Consider the following 16685-nt stretch of genomic DNA (forward strand, 5'->3'; position numbering starts at 1 on the left):
AAATAGAACTTCAACTGTTTTTCTATTTTCTTTGCTAAGCTTTACTAAGAGCCAGCTCTTTGCCCGTGTCACTTCAGCTTGGCACAAAATGCCTTTGACCATGCAATGCATAACGTTCGCGTGTGCTCGAAGGCCCGACTTAGGCCCTTTAATGAGCGTGCCCGAATACAGCCCGGCCCGCAGCCTCAAGCACGGGCCCGGCCCGGCCCAGGCCCGCGGCTTCAAGCCCGGGCCCGGACCTGGCCCGCACTTTCAAGCCCGAGCCCAGCCCGGGCCCACCGGAAAACGCCTCGGACGGCCCGGCCCGGCCCGCGGGACGGGCTTTCGGGTCGGTCCGGGCCCGTGCAGTGCTCTAGTTTGATCAACTTCGACAATTGCAGGGGTTTTACGTGCCAAACAAGGTATGATTATGAGGCACGCCGTAGTGTGGGAATCAAGATTAATTTTGACCGCTTGGGGTTCTTTAATGTGCACATAAATTTCAGTGCACGGGTGTTCTTTGTATTTCAACCCCATCGATATGCGGCCACCGTGGCCAGGAATCTATCCCGCGCCCTCGAGCATAACAGCGTGACACCATACATACAGATACAGATACTGTTTATTTCATATTGTACTACATACTGATAACAAACACTTATCGGACCTGTAGCCAAAGGCTAGTTGTAGGTCCGAAAAAAAAAAAAGAATAGATAGGAAATCCTAACACAGCATGGAATAGAAAGAAAAAACAGCAGTTGTAACATTTGCAATGAACAAAAAGTGTCATTGTTGATTTCACCAATCAATAGTAAGTAAAAGAACCAATAACTAACATTTATTGCAGTCTCTAACACTAAGGTATGGGCTACGTACAGATACGTTGAAAAGGTACTGTGACGTATACAAAAAAACAAGAAGTGCATATCTATCAAACCTTTATCAGGCAAGATATGTCTATTAAAGAGCAAAATGCGTACATAATGTGCAAATGAACGAAACGGGAGAAAAAATACGGCAGATCCCACGTGCCGTGGGAGTCGATGTTATGCGAAGCATGCGGCGGGAAAGTGACTGTGGCGTAATTGTTTTTACTGAGCGAAACGTTACAAAATGACGCCAGGCACGTAGGCAAGGGAATTTCGCCCCCCCCCCCCCCCCCGAAATTCGTCCAGTCTTTTATATTCCCGCGCAACTTTTTTTTTTCTTTTTGCCATGAAAAGACTTTCTTTCGAATAATTAGGCCTTGGGCCCCCCCCCCCCCCCCGAAAAAAAATCCTGGCTACGTGCCTGCGCTAAAGATGTGTATAAATTTTATACGCACACATATACGTTGAAGAGCGCCATATGTGTTATATGACCGGTTGTTTACAGTTGGGGTAACGCTGCCAACGGAACGTGGGTATTACCAACACCAGAAGCGGTAAGCTGATATGTGGTGCTTATACTTGTCCCTTATGACGTAGAACGGAAGCACGTTTCACGAACCCGTGTGTTTGTGTAGAAGGGGTTCTTGACAGTTCTTGAACGAGGTCATCACCACCGTGATCAGTGAGCACCAGCAGCTGGACCGGACTTGTTCATCAGATCCGTTCGTGATCGCGGCTATGAGGAGTCTGTGTAGTGAAAAGCGAGGTATACGTAGTGCAGCTGGTGGAATGACTCCTGTCGTGGACGTGGCAGGGAGGTCTTTTGATGCCCTGTCCATATCCAAGCCGTCTTTCACGCAGTATAAGGACCAGGCGTTGTTGGGTCTCGATAATTCAATGTTGAAGTCACCGGTAATGATGAGAGGCCTGGTTCTCTCAGCAGATATATTGTAGGAAGCAATGACGCCGGTTGTTGCGCAATCGAGGTGGTACACGTTGCGGATCATGTGGACGAGTGGATGGTAGTTGAGCGTCTTCCAGGGGTGTTCTGTCTTCAGTTTCCGCACGTTCCTTACGTCCGCCGCGGTGGTGTAGCGGCTAAGGTGGTCGGCTGCTGACCCGAAGGTCGCGGGGTTCGATCCCGGCCGCGGCGGTCGCATTTCGATGGCAGCAGAATGCTAGATGCCTGTGTTCTGTGCGATCTCGGTACACGGTAAGGAATACCCGATGGTCAAAATTTGCGGAGCCCTTCGATACGGCGTCTCTCATATCATAGCGTGGTTTGCGGATATAAAACCCCAACAAATATTATTACTATCCCTTTTCTTGCGTGTCAATGTGTGCGGTCGTGATTACTGTGTTGGTTGAGACTCTGTATCACCTGTGGCACATACCCACATAACATTAACTCTGGTTTACGGGTATGTGCCACACGTTGTTGAGAGAAAGGGTTTCATGACGTACGCGACACGTATTTTGCGTTATTCATGCCATCACCAGTTAATCGTGTTTGTCATACACTGCTCCCCTGCTATAGCAATTTTGGTATGTTACAAGTTATGGAGGCGGCCAGGAGAGCGCCCAGACGTAGGCGGCTAGATAGATAGATAGATAGATAGATAGATAGATAGATAGATAGATAGATAGATAGATAGATAGATAGATAGATAGATAGATAGATAGATAGATAGATAGATAGATAGATAGATAGATAGATAGATAGATAGATAGATAGATAGATAGATAGATAGATAGATAGATAGATAGATAGATAGATAGATAGATAGATAGATAGAAACGGCCAAAGTGCCTGAGGTTCGCTAAGAAATGCTTCGCATTTAATACGACTTTTTTGTTACATAGTAATACAACACTATCATGTGACAGTAATTGCACGGTATCAGCAGTAAAATTTATAACTTGTTTAGAATTAGCAAGGTATTTATAATTTACTCTATCTTTAACAAAGAAAGAAAATATTGTTTCAGGGCGCTAGGGAAGTTCACAGAGTTAATGATTACCGCTGGGAGCCTGTTCCAGGTCTTAATTCCTGTGAACTGAAGCATGCGTTCACCATATACATTGTTACATGTTGCGAGATTAAAGTGACCTGCAGTTACATTTCTAGTACAGCGCGAGGACGAATAAAATATGAATGAACTGAATGGATGGTTGAATCTAACGATCTTATAAACGCACAGTGAAATGCTCAGCTGTCGCAAGTATTCAAATGGTAATATGTGATATTGACAGAATAATGTGGCCGTGTGATCGTTATGCTTAGAGTGAGACATCATTCTTATTGCACATTTTTGGAGTTTAATAATTGGGTTTAATAAGGTTTTATACGCCCAGCCCCACGAGTCAACACAACACCTCAAGTTACTTTCAATAAAAGCAAAATACATGAGTCGCAAAACTGGGATGTCAAAGTACACACGAGCTAGTGTTAAGCCGTAGCAACCAGACGCTAATCTGGAGCAGACACTGTTTATGTGTTCTTCCCATTGTAGGTGTTTGTAAAAACCACTCCAAGGTATTTGTAAGAACTTGTCTGTTCTAGCGAAATGCTATTGATCTGTATGTTTAAAGCTGTGGTATCTACTACTTTGAATCGAGACTGAAATACAACATATTTTGTTTTCTTTGTGTTAATTGTTAATTTATTACCTAAGAACCACTCCGAGATACTATTTAGCTCTAGATTTAACTTATGCCGAAGTTCAGCAATATTATCCGCAGTTACTATGATGCATGTGTCATCTGCATACATCAATATTTCTGCACAGCCGATTATTTGTTGCAGGTCATTTCTATATAACGAAAAAAGAAGAGGACCTAATACTGAGCCTTGTGGAACCCCGGTAACGATGTTTTGTCTTGAACAAGTAATATTATTGATCGTCACGACCTGAAATCGACCTTCCATGTAACTTGATAAGAAGTCAAACACTTTACCGCGAAATCCACAATGTTTAAGTTGGTCCAACAATATGCAATGATCCACTGTGTCGAATGCTTTCTTTAAATCTAAAAAAACAACAGTTTATTTAGATGTAACGCCATATTTATCTTTTGTGATAACGTGATGACTGCGGTTGCTGTCGAGAAGCGTGGTCGAAAGCCGTGTTGCTGATGGCAGAGCACATTGTACTTTTCGAGGAATGTTTTCATCGAAAATATTATTGCATATGCTTAGAACAGAGATTGGTCTATAGATTGCAGGGTCAGCCGGATCACCGTCTTTATGAATAGGAATGACTTTGGCAATTTTCAGAGGAGCTGGATACTGAGCCTGCGTAATGGAATGATTGAACAGGCGACATATAGTACTGGGCCTAGATGTCAGCGTTATCCATCGAGCCCTGTCGCTTTATTGTTGGGTGCACTTAATACAGTTGAAACGATGTCATGAAGTTCTATCTCACTTAAGATAAATGAATTTATGAGTGAAATTGGAGCAGGATTACCTTTTCTATTTGAGTATGGTAATTGAGCTGCCAATTCAGGGCCTACGGTGGTAAAATTCGTGTTGAAATTTTCGACGGTGACTGCACCTACCGTAGGCGGATAAACACTATTTTTCGTTTTTTCCCCTGTTACTTCATTTATAATTCGCCACAGTTGTTTTGAATCACCATCTGCTTGATTGATACGTTGTAAGTTGAAATATCTTTTTTGGGCCCTCATCATGGATACAGCTTTATTGCGAAATGTTCTGTAGTGACCTGAATAGCATTCGTTGCTTCTATTATGCCTCCACTTGTTACACCAATATTCTTTTGCTTTTAATATTTCTAAAATTTGGGTCGTCATCCATGGACAGATAGGCTCGTTATAAGAACCTCGAGTATATGTAGCGCTACACTCGGTCATCATACTGGTTATTAAGCTGATTAGATTGGAAAACTCTTTACGTACATTGTCGCTGAAAATTCGTTCGAAGTCGGCCTCAGTGATTTTGTCCCGGAATTTCTTATAATCTAATTTAGTTACAAGCCTCCTGTCAACAGTATTTTTGGGATGCTGGATATCAAACGCTGTGAAAATTGGCAAATGGTCTGAAATAGGAAGACTATACACTCCACTCACAATTCCAGATTCGATATTTGTATGATCGATTAGAGTAGCCGTAGTGCTTGTTACACGTGTCGGTTGCCTTATTAGGTTTCGGAAATTAAATGATTCGAGGAGGTAACTATAATCCTTGTGTATTGAACGTAGTGTATCAATAGTCACGTCACCAACAATTACAACCGGCGTGTCCTGGTATATTCGTAAATAAGATAAAATTGTTTCCATTACATCGAGAAAATTGGCAAGGATCACGTTTGGAGGGCGATAGACTACGCCCACAATATATCCAGTTTCTATTTTTACAAATAGCACTTCAATATCAGGTGATGAGAAAGTAATCGAAGGCAGAAGTGTGAAACTGAGACCATTTTTCACGAAAAGGGCGACACCGCCCCCACGAGAGCGTGTCACGCGCGGGCTGGATATTAATCTGTAACCGGGCATATTTACGATTTCTTCGTTCAAGAGCCAAGTTTCGCTTGTCGCAATGACGTCATACAAAAATTTATGCATCGATAAAAATGCGGTCATCAGGTTTACGTTTTTCCTTAAACTGCGTATGTTGCAATGAAAAATTTATACATTTTTTTTTTCAGACAAAGGTGGTCGATTTGGTTCGATGTGTAAGCCATTTTGATTTATTGATTAAACTTGACAGGCAACCGATCGAGGAACATGGATCACACTATTTGGTCTAAATCTTCTTCACTGGTAAGGCTGATGACCCTAGAGTTATCCGCCTTCCGCATAAGCACTTTGCCTTCTGATACCCACACGAATTTCCACTTTTTTTCTCGCTTCGTTTGGATGGCCTTGCCGAGCAATACCTTATATTCTGGGCACAGATGCTCATCCACGTATGAAGGTTGAGCATTTTCGGAGCCAAGCATTGCTGTCGTGGGCCTTTTCTTTCTTGCGGCTTGCAGAATCAAGTCGCGCTTTCGGCGTGAGTTAAACCTGGCAATAACATTGGCTGGTCCATCACCCCTTGTGCGCACACAGTGGATGGCATCAATATCTCCTTCGACAAGATCGACCATCAAGAATTTTGCAATCTTTTGCACAGTTTCGTTAAGAACCTCATTTTCAGTGCAGGGGATGCCTTTTAATTCAAGGTTGTTTCTGCGAATGTACTGCTTCAATTCAGTTAGTTGCCTACGTGTTTTTTTTGAGTTCTTTGTCCATCCGTTTGTTTGCCGTTTGACAAACCAGGTTTTGTTTCTGCACCTGGGAAAGCTCTTGTCGAAGACTAGCAATTTCTTCCTTGAACTCTTCAAAGTTGCTATTGATAAAGCCCATTGAAGCCACAACAGATTTGAGCTCAGCCTTTATGCTGTTGTTTGATCTGTCGATATTTTTTCATTTCTATCTTCAATTCTGATTGCGGTCATTTCAGCCATTGTCTTGACAACTTCCTTTATAGATCCAGGTGGTTTGTCCCCCATAGACTTAGTAAATTCCACAAGCGTGTCACTCTTTCCGCTTTCCATAATACTGAGCACAATACCAACAGTACTTCGAATAAAAGCTAACAATACTCAAAGATCTAAAACGACAACAGAGAGTACTTCAGCAGCCACAGTATAACATGCAGAAAGCAACTAAATGTCCGTTGTCCCATCTGCATCGGTTAGAAGACGGTGGTTTCAGCACGATGTGCGGTTGACACGGCTGCCGAACCACTCTGTTGAATCGCCGGGAATCCGTGCTGCTTATGGGTGTGCAGAACGCCCTCCCACTCCAGAAGCACAGTCAGATGTAGTGTGCCTGCTCGTTGGTTTACTTGGCTGTTTCCGTCACGTGTAGCCATAGCATGCTAGGAAAGCCTGCATATGCCAGCACGGTGGTTTGCTTGATCAACGTCCGCGTGCATACATACCACGGGCTGGGCATACATACCACGGCAGAAAAACATTGACGCAGCGACCCCTTGCCTCTTACTTTTTTTTTTCTGCAGTAGTGGGCAGCTGGTATCGACGCAGCACGCAGGGCCGTAACTAAGGGGGGGGGGGGGGTTAGGGTTCTGACAACCCCCGAAATTTTTACATGCTCTAACCTTTCAAATGACACTAAAATACTCGCACGCCTTCACAGCAGCCACTAGTTGCCAAAGTTAGCCGTTCTACACACAAACACCCGCCGAGAAAAATTTCTGGGTACGGCCCTGGCAGCACGTACTTATCAATGGAGGCTTGCGAGCCTGCACTAGCTCGACACAAATCCCAACACGCAACCAGAAAATGGTGATGACGGAGTCGCCACTACGGCACAGCACTGTCTCTTCGACGCCGTATGCACAGACGTAGTCTGCTTTGCAGGGCTTCTCTCCGTTTTCCAGTGCTTTTCTGAGAAAGCAGCCTTCAGACAAAGTTATTTTTTTCTAAACCATATGCAGTATTACTGGCGCAATGTCTGCTCGAGCTGTTCGCGCCAAAATGAAGCACGGGAACGGCGCACGCGCGTGCTCTCACCGCGCTACAGTGCGGCCGGTCGTCTGGGCATCTATGGTCTGGGCGCGAGCGGCTGAGTTATGTCGCGACTCCGCGCCAGGCGCCCTAGTGTGCCTCGATGTGTGGCCAAAACGCGCAACAAAACGCGCATCAAGGCACCCTAAGGCGCCCTTTTTCGGCGCGCCACCTATCCAGCGCTGATGCTCCTCTGAAGCCGCTCATGTCGCCGGTACTGGGAGCCGCTAGGGGCGCTGCCGCAGTTTCCTCTTGAAGTTTCTCGCGCTCCTATCCTTCTGCCGCTGCCGCTCTCTTGCTGCACACGTGCTAAACGAGGCGGCAATTAAGTCGATTGGTTTTTCGTGCTATACATAGTTTTCACGGACGTCACCACAGCCACTTCCGCTTTGCTCAGCCGCCATGTTCGGGAACCTTTCGAGACGCGGCTAACCCGGCTACCGTGTTGCGACAGCTGGCGCGCACATTTTCCAGTGTTGTACTTAGCGCCACAGCCATGACGATTTGTGCGATGTTCGGCTGTCGTAGCAGAAGCAAGACTTCTGCGAAACCGACCCACAGAGAGTCAGGCACCGGCATGTTTTGTTTGCCGAAGGTTATCACCAAGCAGTGCGAGAGAACGCGGGCTCTCTCAGAAAAGCGCCGGAACGTTTGTCCGGCCCGCATAAATCGGAGACTTGAAGAACTTGGACAACATTCGCATCTGTGGTCGCCACTTTATTACAGGTAGAACTTTAATTGCAGTAGTTTAAACGGACTTCTTTTTCTTTTCAATTACTTTGATAAAGCTATCGCTACTTACGGCTGCGAGTCGCGCGCCGCCGATTTCTCAAGCTCCTAAGATTATGGGGCAGTTTACATCTTTCCGTATGCGCAATGCCACTTGATAAGCTACTAGCCTGTTCGCGAATTTGCAGGCAAACCATCTCAACTGATGGATGAAACGAATCCGGACTGGGCGCCCACACTTCACCTAGGATACCTAAGTGAATGAGGTGCGGCTTCAACATTGTCTGCGCGGTACGCCCGACGCAAGGTACTTGCCGCTAAAAAAGCGGCAACCACTGCAGCGAGTGTCACATCCTGTGAAGTATCTGGGGACGGAGAGCCTTCAACAGACTGCGACGGGCCTGAAGCGCGCACACTCGCAAGAAGCGGCCTGGGCAAGAAGCTGTTTACACACTCACCTCGGCCAACACGGCGACACGTTGTGATGGCAACTTCCCACTCGCAAAATAATTGTGCGCATCTAAGGACTTGTAAGACTTCAAGACTTCATTTGCTGCAAAGAAATGTAGTTGGTTGACAGTACCAGGTAGTTTATAATATCCACGTGCGTCGTTGGTGGCAGTACCGCAGTACCTCGGCATCCGTGGTCGCGTCTCTTCCTATGCGCACCGTATACGGGTCCACACCGCTGCACATGGCAATTTTCGCTTCATAACGCACTATGGTGGGTCCTACGAGCTCGTCGAAGTAACCGGAACAAAAATTCCATTTCGTGCACAAGTGTCGCCTGCGAAAATGCCGCCGGAACGTGCGCTGATGCAACCGCACGCTGGCTTTGCGGCTACGGCGTGTGCTCGTAGGCGCCCGGTGATGGCGGCGACTGCCCAACAAAAGTTCCGCACGCCGGATATGACGTCACGTGAAAACTGTGTATACATAGCTTTCACGTGACGTCACAGACAGGTTCTCTGCCCTGGTTCATAAATATGGCCGCCACCGTGACGTTTTTATCTCATTAGAGTGTCATTTCAGCGGAGGACACCCAGTCGTTCCCTCCCCGCGCGTTCTTTTGTGCTCTCCCCGCTTTCTTCTGTTCGCCAGCTGCGCCAACGGGGAACACAAAGGATCGCAGGGGGCACCGGAACTAATCTGATGTCACCGTTTCTTGCTTCGCGTGTTCGAGCAAGAGTTCACCCTGCGTCTCAACCAGTTGATTCGCAAAGATGGCGGCCATGGTGACGTCGGTGCAAGTTGTATTGAGAGGTTCAGTGGTTTGCATCAACAACAACCGCGGTATTCATTTTCCGCTGACGTGTTCATGCTAAGGTATGCTAAGCAAGTATGCCTACTAGCGGCACAATCACTGTATCGTGCCTGGGTGCCAAACTGGTTACAGCCGTGTTAAGGGCGCGCCGAAGGCGTCTCTTTTCAACGTCCCTCAAGACTAGGAAAGAAGAATACAGGGGCGAGGAACCTGCACCGCGAGGATAAGAAGCTTGACGAAACGTGTGCAGTGTGCGAATTGCATTTTGAGCTTCATTAAGTAATCAGCTGGGACTACATTCATATAATTGATGGCAAAGAGATGCATTCCTCGTGGTGGACCAACGCTGTCGGCGGGCGCTGTTCCGACGATCCTTCCGAATCACCCCGCGTATCTTAGCAAAATGACTCAAACCATGGAGCAAAAGAAAGCGACAAGAAGGCGACCAAACGACCAGCAGCAACAAAAGTCGAACCGCACGCGCCGTCCGCCAAAAATGACCCGAACGACCCGTCGCCATCAAATAACGCATATACATTTTGCGCTAGCGAAGAAGCACAGAAAGCAGCCTGCTCAGATGAGGTACGGAACTAGTTGAACTTTTTTTTCCTCCCTCAACACCTTCCTAGTGCTACACGAAGCATTAATTTTGTTTTCCATTGTTTTCCGGTACTTTATTGCACTTAATTCGACATTATGCGAAGAAACGACTGTGGTGTCGAAAAAAGTTGGCATGTATTTCTTTAAGCCTCACGATGCCCACTCCAAGGTGTATATCAGGTGACAACATTGCCAGGAAGAAGCAGAAAGCCTGCCCGAAAAATTACAGATCGCGCGGTTACGTTCTTCTTATGTAAATGTTGTTGAAAGAAAAGTTGACATTATGTAGTGTCACACCATTTTAGAACATAAATTTGTAATATTTCTGGAATCTAAACAGTTCTTAAGAGTGTTTTTGCGTTTGATGGATGTCTTGTGATTGTGTGTAATATGCTGTCCATAAAGAATTTAAATTGCAGAAAGTAAAAATCCGATTTGAAAATAAAGTCGTTTAGCAATGCGCCCTCACAAGAAAGTTTTGCTCAAATGTATCCATTTTTACTGTAACAGCTGGAATTTCGCTTGTTTGAAATTTCAAGGTAGTAATTTTCCACAGATAAAACGGATGTCGTGGATGCCTTTCATTATCTTTCTGACAACGTGCACTTTCGCGTGCAAGTGAAGCGTTTTCTTATGCGAAAAGCACACCGTCTTTCTTAACTTGACTGGCGAGTTCCGTCGACTTCGGTCACCGCCAACGCTTGGCAGGCGTCGTCCGCCGCGGTGGTATAGGCCTCGTGCGCTCAGTTGATGGCGCCACCGCTCTCCGAGTGCGCAGCGCCAATGCGGCTACTTCGCGCATTTTGTCCCTGTTCCCTTCCCGGCGCGTAGCTCGAAGTTGTGTGCGGAGAACGTCGATGCGTGAACATGGTAACACAAAACGAGCCCCGCTTGCTTTTTTGCGGCTACAGATGAATGGCAAACGTTCAGGAATACTTCAAACCAAATAGTTCGAGTCGGCGTGGCGACTTGTATGCCGCTAATCGCGTTAACTGCGTGAGATAAGATCTGCACAGTGCCGTCGGTCCATCGGAAATAAAATGCGTCGCACAAATAAAGAGCGTGGGGTACGAAGTGAGTTTAAAAGCGAGTAAACTTTTTTCTTGGCATACGATAGAAAATACTTTTTATCGGCAGTCTCGCGCGTCGATTGTCCTATGACCGGCGCGCATTAGGAGAAAGTTGGGGTAGTTGGAATGACATGTTAGCAACGATAAAAAGATAGAGACCGCATGAATTGCCCTTCTCGTAGTTTTCTAGCGCTGTTAGTACGTCGAACATTTTGCTAAATTATATTTTTGAACATGTGGAACTGTGTTTTTTGTCTTAGTCCTCTGATCATAAAGCCGATCCTGAGGCCCCTCAGCCCGACAGTCGTGCACAGGCGACTGTTTTGCGTCGCAATGGCTGCCACAAACCTCCGCTCGGAATAACAATAATAAAAGGAACAAGGGGACCAACAATGTGTCAATATTACCTGGAGCAGTTGCATAGCCAGAATGTTTTTTTTTCATGGGGCATTCAACCATATTTTATGTATGTTCGTCCGTGCGTTTGTATGTGTGCGTGTACATACACATGCAAAATTTTAAGAAATCGGGGAGGGGGGGGGTGGTTTGAATCCCCCTCGTTACGCCAGCGACATGGATAGAAAGCGAAAGAAACCGTGCGAAGACAGGATTCGTTTCATTATCGGGCGCGCCGAAGGGCTGCGTTCCAACGTTTTCGTCAATCAGCCTCGTACAACTTCCATGGAACACGATAAAATTGCACCTTCGGCAGTTTCCCGGCAGTGTTCTTGTAGCTTTACGACATGTGAACTCGTAAGAGCAGATAGAAGTCGACTTTCTTGGCCACGTACACACGCTTGCGCTGCAAGGGGCCATTACCAACCTGCTGCGGCCAAGCGCGGCTGCGCGGAGGGAACAGGGACATTTTGCCAGCAGCCGCCGCAGTGGCGCTGTATGTCCGATTTGAAACAGCAGCGCACGAGGCCTATAGCGGTTACGGTGCTCGGCTGCTGACCCGAAGGTCGCGGGTTCGATCCCGGCCGCGGCGGTCGCATTTCGATGGAGGCGAAATGGTAGAGGCCCGTGTACTTAGATTTAGGTGCACGTTAAAGAACACCAGATGGTCGAAATTTCCGGAGCCCTCCACTACGGCGTCTCTCATAATCATATCGTGGTTTTGGGACGTTAAACCCCAGATATTATTATTATTATTATTATTGGCAGGCGTCGAACATGCGTTCAAGGCGCATGCAACGTTCGAAAATGCCTGATCTATGCGTAAACAGGTGCAAACATCGCGCTAATGATCCAGCCAGCGCTGCAATCATAGCGGCAGCGTGTTTCTTTTGTATTTCTTAACGATAAAAGCGAATGCGTGTGGACAGAATTCCGACCGTATGGATAGCAAGCACTTGTTTATAATTACACAGTCCGCTAAAATGACCCGCAATGCCCGCCTAGCGTAGCCGCGAAACTTGTAAAACCGCATAACCTTTCAAGAGGAAATGCTAGTGGCGCCATCACTCGGAGGCAACATGAGGTGCCTCAGGCGGCGCATGTGTCTGAGCCCACTACGTCGATTCTAGTACACTGTAATAATAGTGTTCTAGTAAAGGGACTTTATCTTCTAGAACACTTTAGCGCCGGCTTCAGTCGTTGGCGCACTTTCCGCTATCCGTTCCGCCAACTGACGTCACGTGAATACAACGCCATGGAATCGCTATTGCGTCAAATTTGGCAGAATCTTGCATATAGTGTGGCAACACTGTTGCTGCGCATGCGCGCGTTAAAAAATTTTTGTTGGCGACAGTTAAATTTGTCATATTGTGTGATTCTAGTATTTTCCTGTCACTGGGCTTTGTTTTGCGGTTACGTGAACGTTTCAAAATTTGATGCCCTTGGCACTGAGTAGCATTGCATAGCTTACTTTACCCGGTACTCGTTTCACAGCGTGCATTGGGTAGCTTGCTCAGCCGTGCCGTCCACGGGGACATGCTGTTGTGCGCATGTGTCACGATAAAATTTCGTGGAACAGAGCGCACGATCGAGGTTAACACACCATACAATTCTGGACCATAGACATAAAGCAAGCAGCTTCTCATAGTAACAATGTTTGGGAACCAAAACCCGTTCGGGACTACCACGGGATTTGGCACAGGTAAGTGTCATTGCGTTGCTGCTGCGTTTGATTGCCTTGCGCTGTGCATTCGTACTCCATGCTTTGCTCACAAGTGTCGGTGCGCTGTGATTTGATCATTTAATCGCACAAGAACTTTCTGTGTGCAAATGTGCTTGTGTCGCTTCCTTCTTCTCTTTACAGGGGGTACCTTTGGGTCTACACAGCCAACGCCATTTGGGCAAAGTACGTTGTCAAACCCGTGCTTCTGCGCTTTAACTTAAGCCCTGCTTACTGCTTTTCTCGTAGCACCTCTTTCTATCCAACAAACCGCGCAGCCCTCATGAATGCGAATCTGTTAGCTAGCTTCTGCCTATATATCGCTACTGTGGACATTCTCAATGAGCTACATTCTTTGCCTATATTCTTGAACCCGCAGTGCGCATTGTTATATCGTGCATAATGATTATGACAGCATTAGCGAGGACATCACTGTTTATTCTATCTTCTTCCTTCTCCCTGAGGCGGCCGCCAAGCGCGTGCCATCTCACAGCGCCGTCGTCGGTAGCGACGCCTTATATAACATATCCCCTTTTGCAAAAAAAAAAAAAAAACACAGTTGTCCTTTACTGTCTAACATAGTCCTTCAACTTCTTCGGAGTCTTCTTCTTACGTGCGCTTCTTCTTACGCACGCATCACATCCTGACAGGTTAGGGGAAACTTGCGTGCTCTCTGCCGCATATGCTCCAGGGTCTGCATTTTCACGGCTATCCACTCCTGATGTGTCAGGTTGTGATGCACTAGATGACTGATTAGATGTCGGTGACCAGTTCATGACAGCAGAGGTGCCGGATTTCATTTTGTTGACAGCTCCATGGTGAACAGCGGCTAACTTCGATGCGTTCCACACTCGCCCATCTTCCAACAGATACGAGGCTGGTCCACGTTTTTCAATTACCTTCTTGGGCGCGGAGAATTGTGGAGACAGCTTGCCATGAACTGTGGATAACTTAACCCGTACGTAATCACCAACGACGAAGCTGGGTACCTTGGCTCCACGTTTTTCATCGGTGTAGCTCTTCGACATCCTTTGCTTGTTTCTTACGCGCTCTCGCAACTGCTCAATCGCCCTTGACGGGTCCGCGCTGAAGCATTTGTCAGGCAATCCCACGATGTCGAGTCTTGTGCGAGGTTGACGTCCATGAAGAAGAACAGCGGGTGCCACACCAGTAGTCGCGTGAGGCGTACAGCGATATACTTGCAGGTAATCAAGCATGGCTGTTCTTATATCACGGCGTTCAAACAGGGCTAGTTGAATATATGACTTCAGCACCCTATTAAACCTTTCCACCAAGCCGTTAGCTTGCGGGTAATACACAGAAGAGTTGTAATGCGTTATTCCGCGTTCTGTGAGAAATTCTTCAAAGCTTGCTGAAGAAAACTGTGGTCCATGATCGGATACGAGACCACGTGGGTATCCTTCTCGTGCAAAAAGTTCAAGTAAAAACTTCTTTACTGTAGAAGTGGTCGCATCTCGTACGAAAGCCACTTCGGGCCACTTGCTGTGATAGTCAATAACAGTAATGGCAAATCGACAGTCGGCTGAAGCTTGCGTGAAAGGTCCCACGATGTCGATAGCAATCTTTTCCCAGGCTCTGTCGGGAAGAGGAACGGGTTGCATCGGCGCTGCAGAGGTACGTGCAGACTTGTCACAAGACTGGCAAATCACACACGTGCGCACAAGTTCTTCAATGTGGCTATCCATGCATGGCCACCAATAGGACTCTCTCAGGCGCGCTTTGGTACGACTAATGCCTGGGTGTGACTCGTGGGCCAGATCCATAAGACGCCGTGTCACAGTCGCAGGCACGACAATCCTGTCACCCCGGCACAGTATATCACTGACGACAGAGAGTTCAGCTCTCACGTAAAAGTAAGGCAGCAACTCTTTTGACAATGCTTTCTTGTCAGGCCAAGAAGTAGTCGTGAAGTGCTTAACTTCACAAATAACCTGATCATTGGCACTTGCTTCTTGAAGTTCTTGCATGGTAACTACTGGAGACAAAAGACATATAAATTCTTCTTCGGATGTATCGCGGATTGAACTCTGTACGGGTAACCTGGAGAGCGCGTCGGCCACGACGTTTTCGCTGCCCTTCCTGTATTCAACGGTATAGTTGTAGCAGAGCAACCGTGAGGACCAGCGCGCAATCCTTAATGGTCGGTGACCAGTGCCTTTCGTCGAAAGGAGCGTAACCAAAGCCGCGTGATCTGTTCGTAAGATGAAAGGTCGTCCCCACAAGTAAACGTGCCAGTGTTCGCAAGCCCAGACGCAGGCAAGGGCCTCACGTTCGCCGACTGAGTATTTCCGTTCATGCGGTTGAAGTGTGCGTGAGGCAAATGCGACAGTTTGCAGCGAGGTTCCGTTATCCTGCTGAAGTACAGCACCTAGTCCATATCCGGAGGCATCAGTTGTAACGTACACAGGTAAGTGAGGATCAAAAACATGAAGAACTTCGCAAGATGTAAGCAGAGATTTCAGCCGCTCCAAACTGCTGTTTGCTGCCGCACTCCAAACGAAAGGCGCATTTCCCCGAAGCAAGGCACGCATTGGCTCGACAACATCAGAAAAATGAGGGATGAACTTGGAGTAGAAGCCTGCAAGTCCCAGCAGCGAGCGAAGTTCGTTTATGGTTGTAGGTGATGGTGCCTTGGTTATCGCCTCAATGGATGACATCAACGGAAATAATCCTCTGGCGGTGACAACGTGGCCTAGGAAAGTCAACTCTGCTACGTCAAAAACACATTTGTGGTTGAGCCTGAGGCCAGCATCAGAAAGACGTTTCAAAACAGCGCGCAAATTGCCCAAATGATCCTCTCGGGAGTGCCCATACACGATGATGTCATCAATGTAGAATAGGACACATTTGCACCCTTTCAGGATCATATGCATCATTTTCTGAAACGCTGAGGGCGCCGATGCCAGTCCGAAGCAAACCCTCTTGAAGCGAAATAGTCCGTCATGCGTTATGAACGTGGTAAGGTCACGGCTCTCTGGACTGAGCGGTAACTGGTGGTATGCAGAAGCTAAATCTAGTTTCGAGAAGCGCTGTGCCCCAGCCAAGCTGTTCAGGAGTTCCTCAGTTTGCGGCAAAGGAAAACTGTCGACTACTACAGCTTTGTTTGGCTCCCGTAGGTCAACGCACATGCGAATCGAGCCATCTTTTTTTCTGGCTACGACAATAGGTGAGACCCACTCTGAAGAGTCGACGCGCTCAATGATGCCCTGAGCTTCTAATTTCTGAACTTCGGCCGAGACTTGCTCGCGAATGACGAGTGGTAGGCGTCTCAACTTGCTGGCCACCGGTTGGACAGACGCGCGAACTTTGACCTTGTGAGTAAAACCTTTCACAGTTCCCAGCTCTTTTGCAAATAGGTGCTCAAACTCGGACCGTAATTCCGGAGGTAGCACAGGAGTTTCTTGCGTCATTAGAAGACACCTGAGAGGCGACCCGTGAATCTTCATATCCAGAGCCGCGATGCCATCAAGTCCAAGAATGGTTGTTCCTCCAGGC

General features: G+C 47.1%; 1 protein-coding gene across 3 annotated transcripts in view; it reads left to right on the top strand.

Moving 5' to 3' along the window:
* Nucleotides 1–12782: 12782 nt before the first annotated feature.
* Nucleotides 12783–16685, top strand: part of LOC119382451 (nuclear pore complex protein Nup98-Nup96) — a 217101-nt gene continuing 213198 nt past the window's right edge. The window contains exons 1-2 of one of the 3 annotated variants that reach the window (XM_037650156.2): nt 12783–13151; nt 13314–13355. In XM_037650156.2, the coding sequence (XP_037506084.1) occupies nt 13103–13151; nt 13314–13355 (91 nt within the window). In that variant the 5' untranslated portion in view covers nt 12783–13102. The remainder of the gene's footprint in view (nt 13152–13313; nt 13356–16685) is intronic. The other 2 variants (XM_037650157.2, XM_037650158.2) reach the window with 2 other exon arrangements.

The sequence above is a fragment of the Rhipicephalus sanguineus genome, chromosome 2, assembly GCF_013339695.2.
Source record: "Rhipicephalus sanguineus isolate Rsan-2018 chromosome 2, BIME_Rsan_1.4, whole genome shotgun sequence".
Lineage (NCBI taxonomy): Eukaryota > Metazoa > Arthropoda > Arachnida > Ixodida > Ixodidae > Rhipicephalus > Rhipicephalus sanguineus.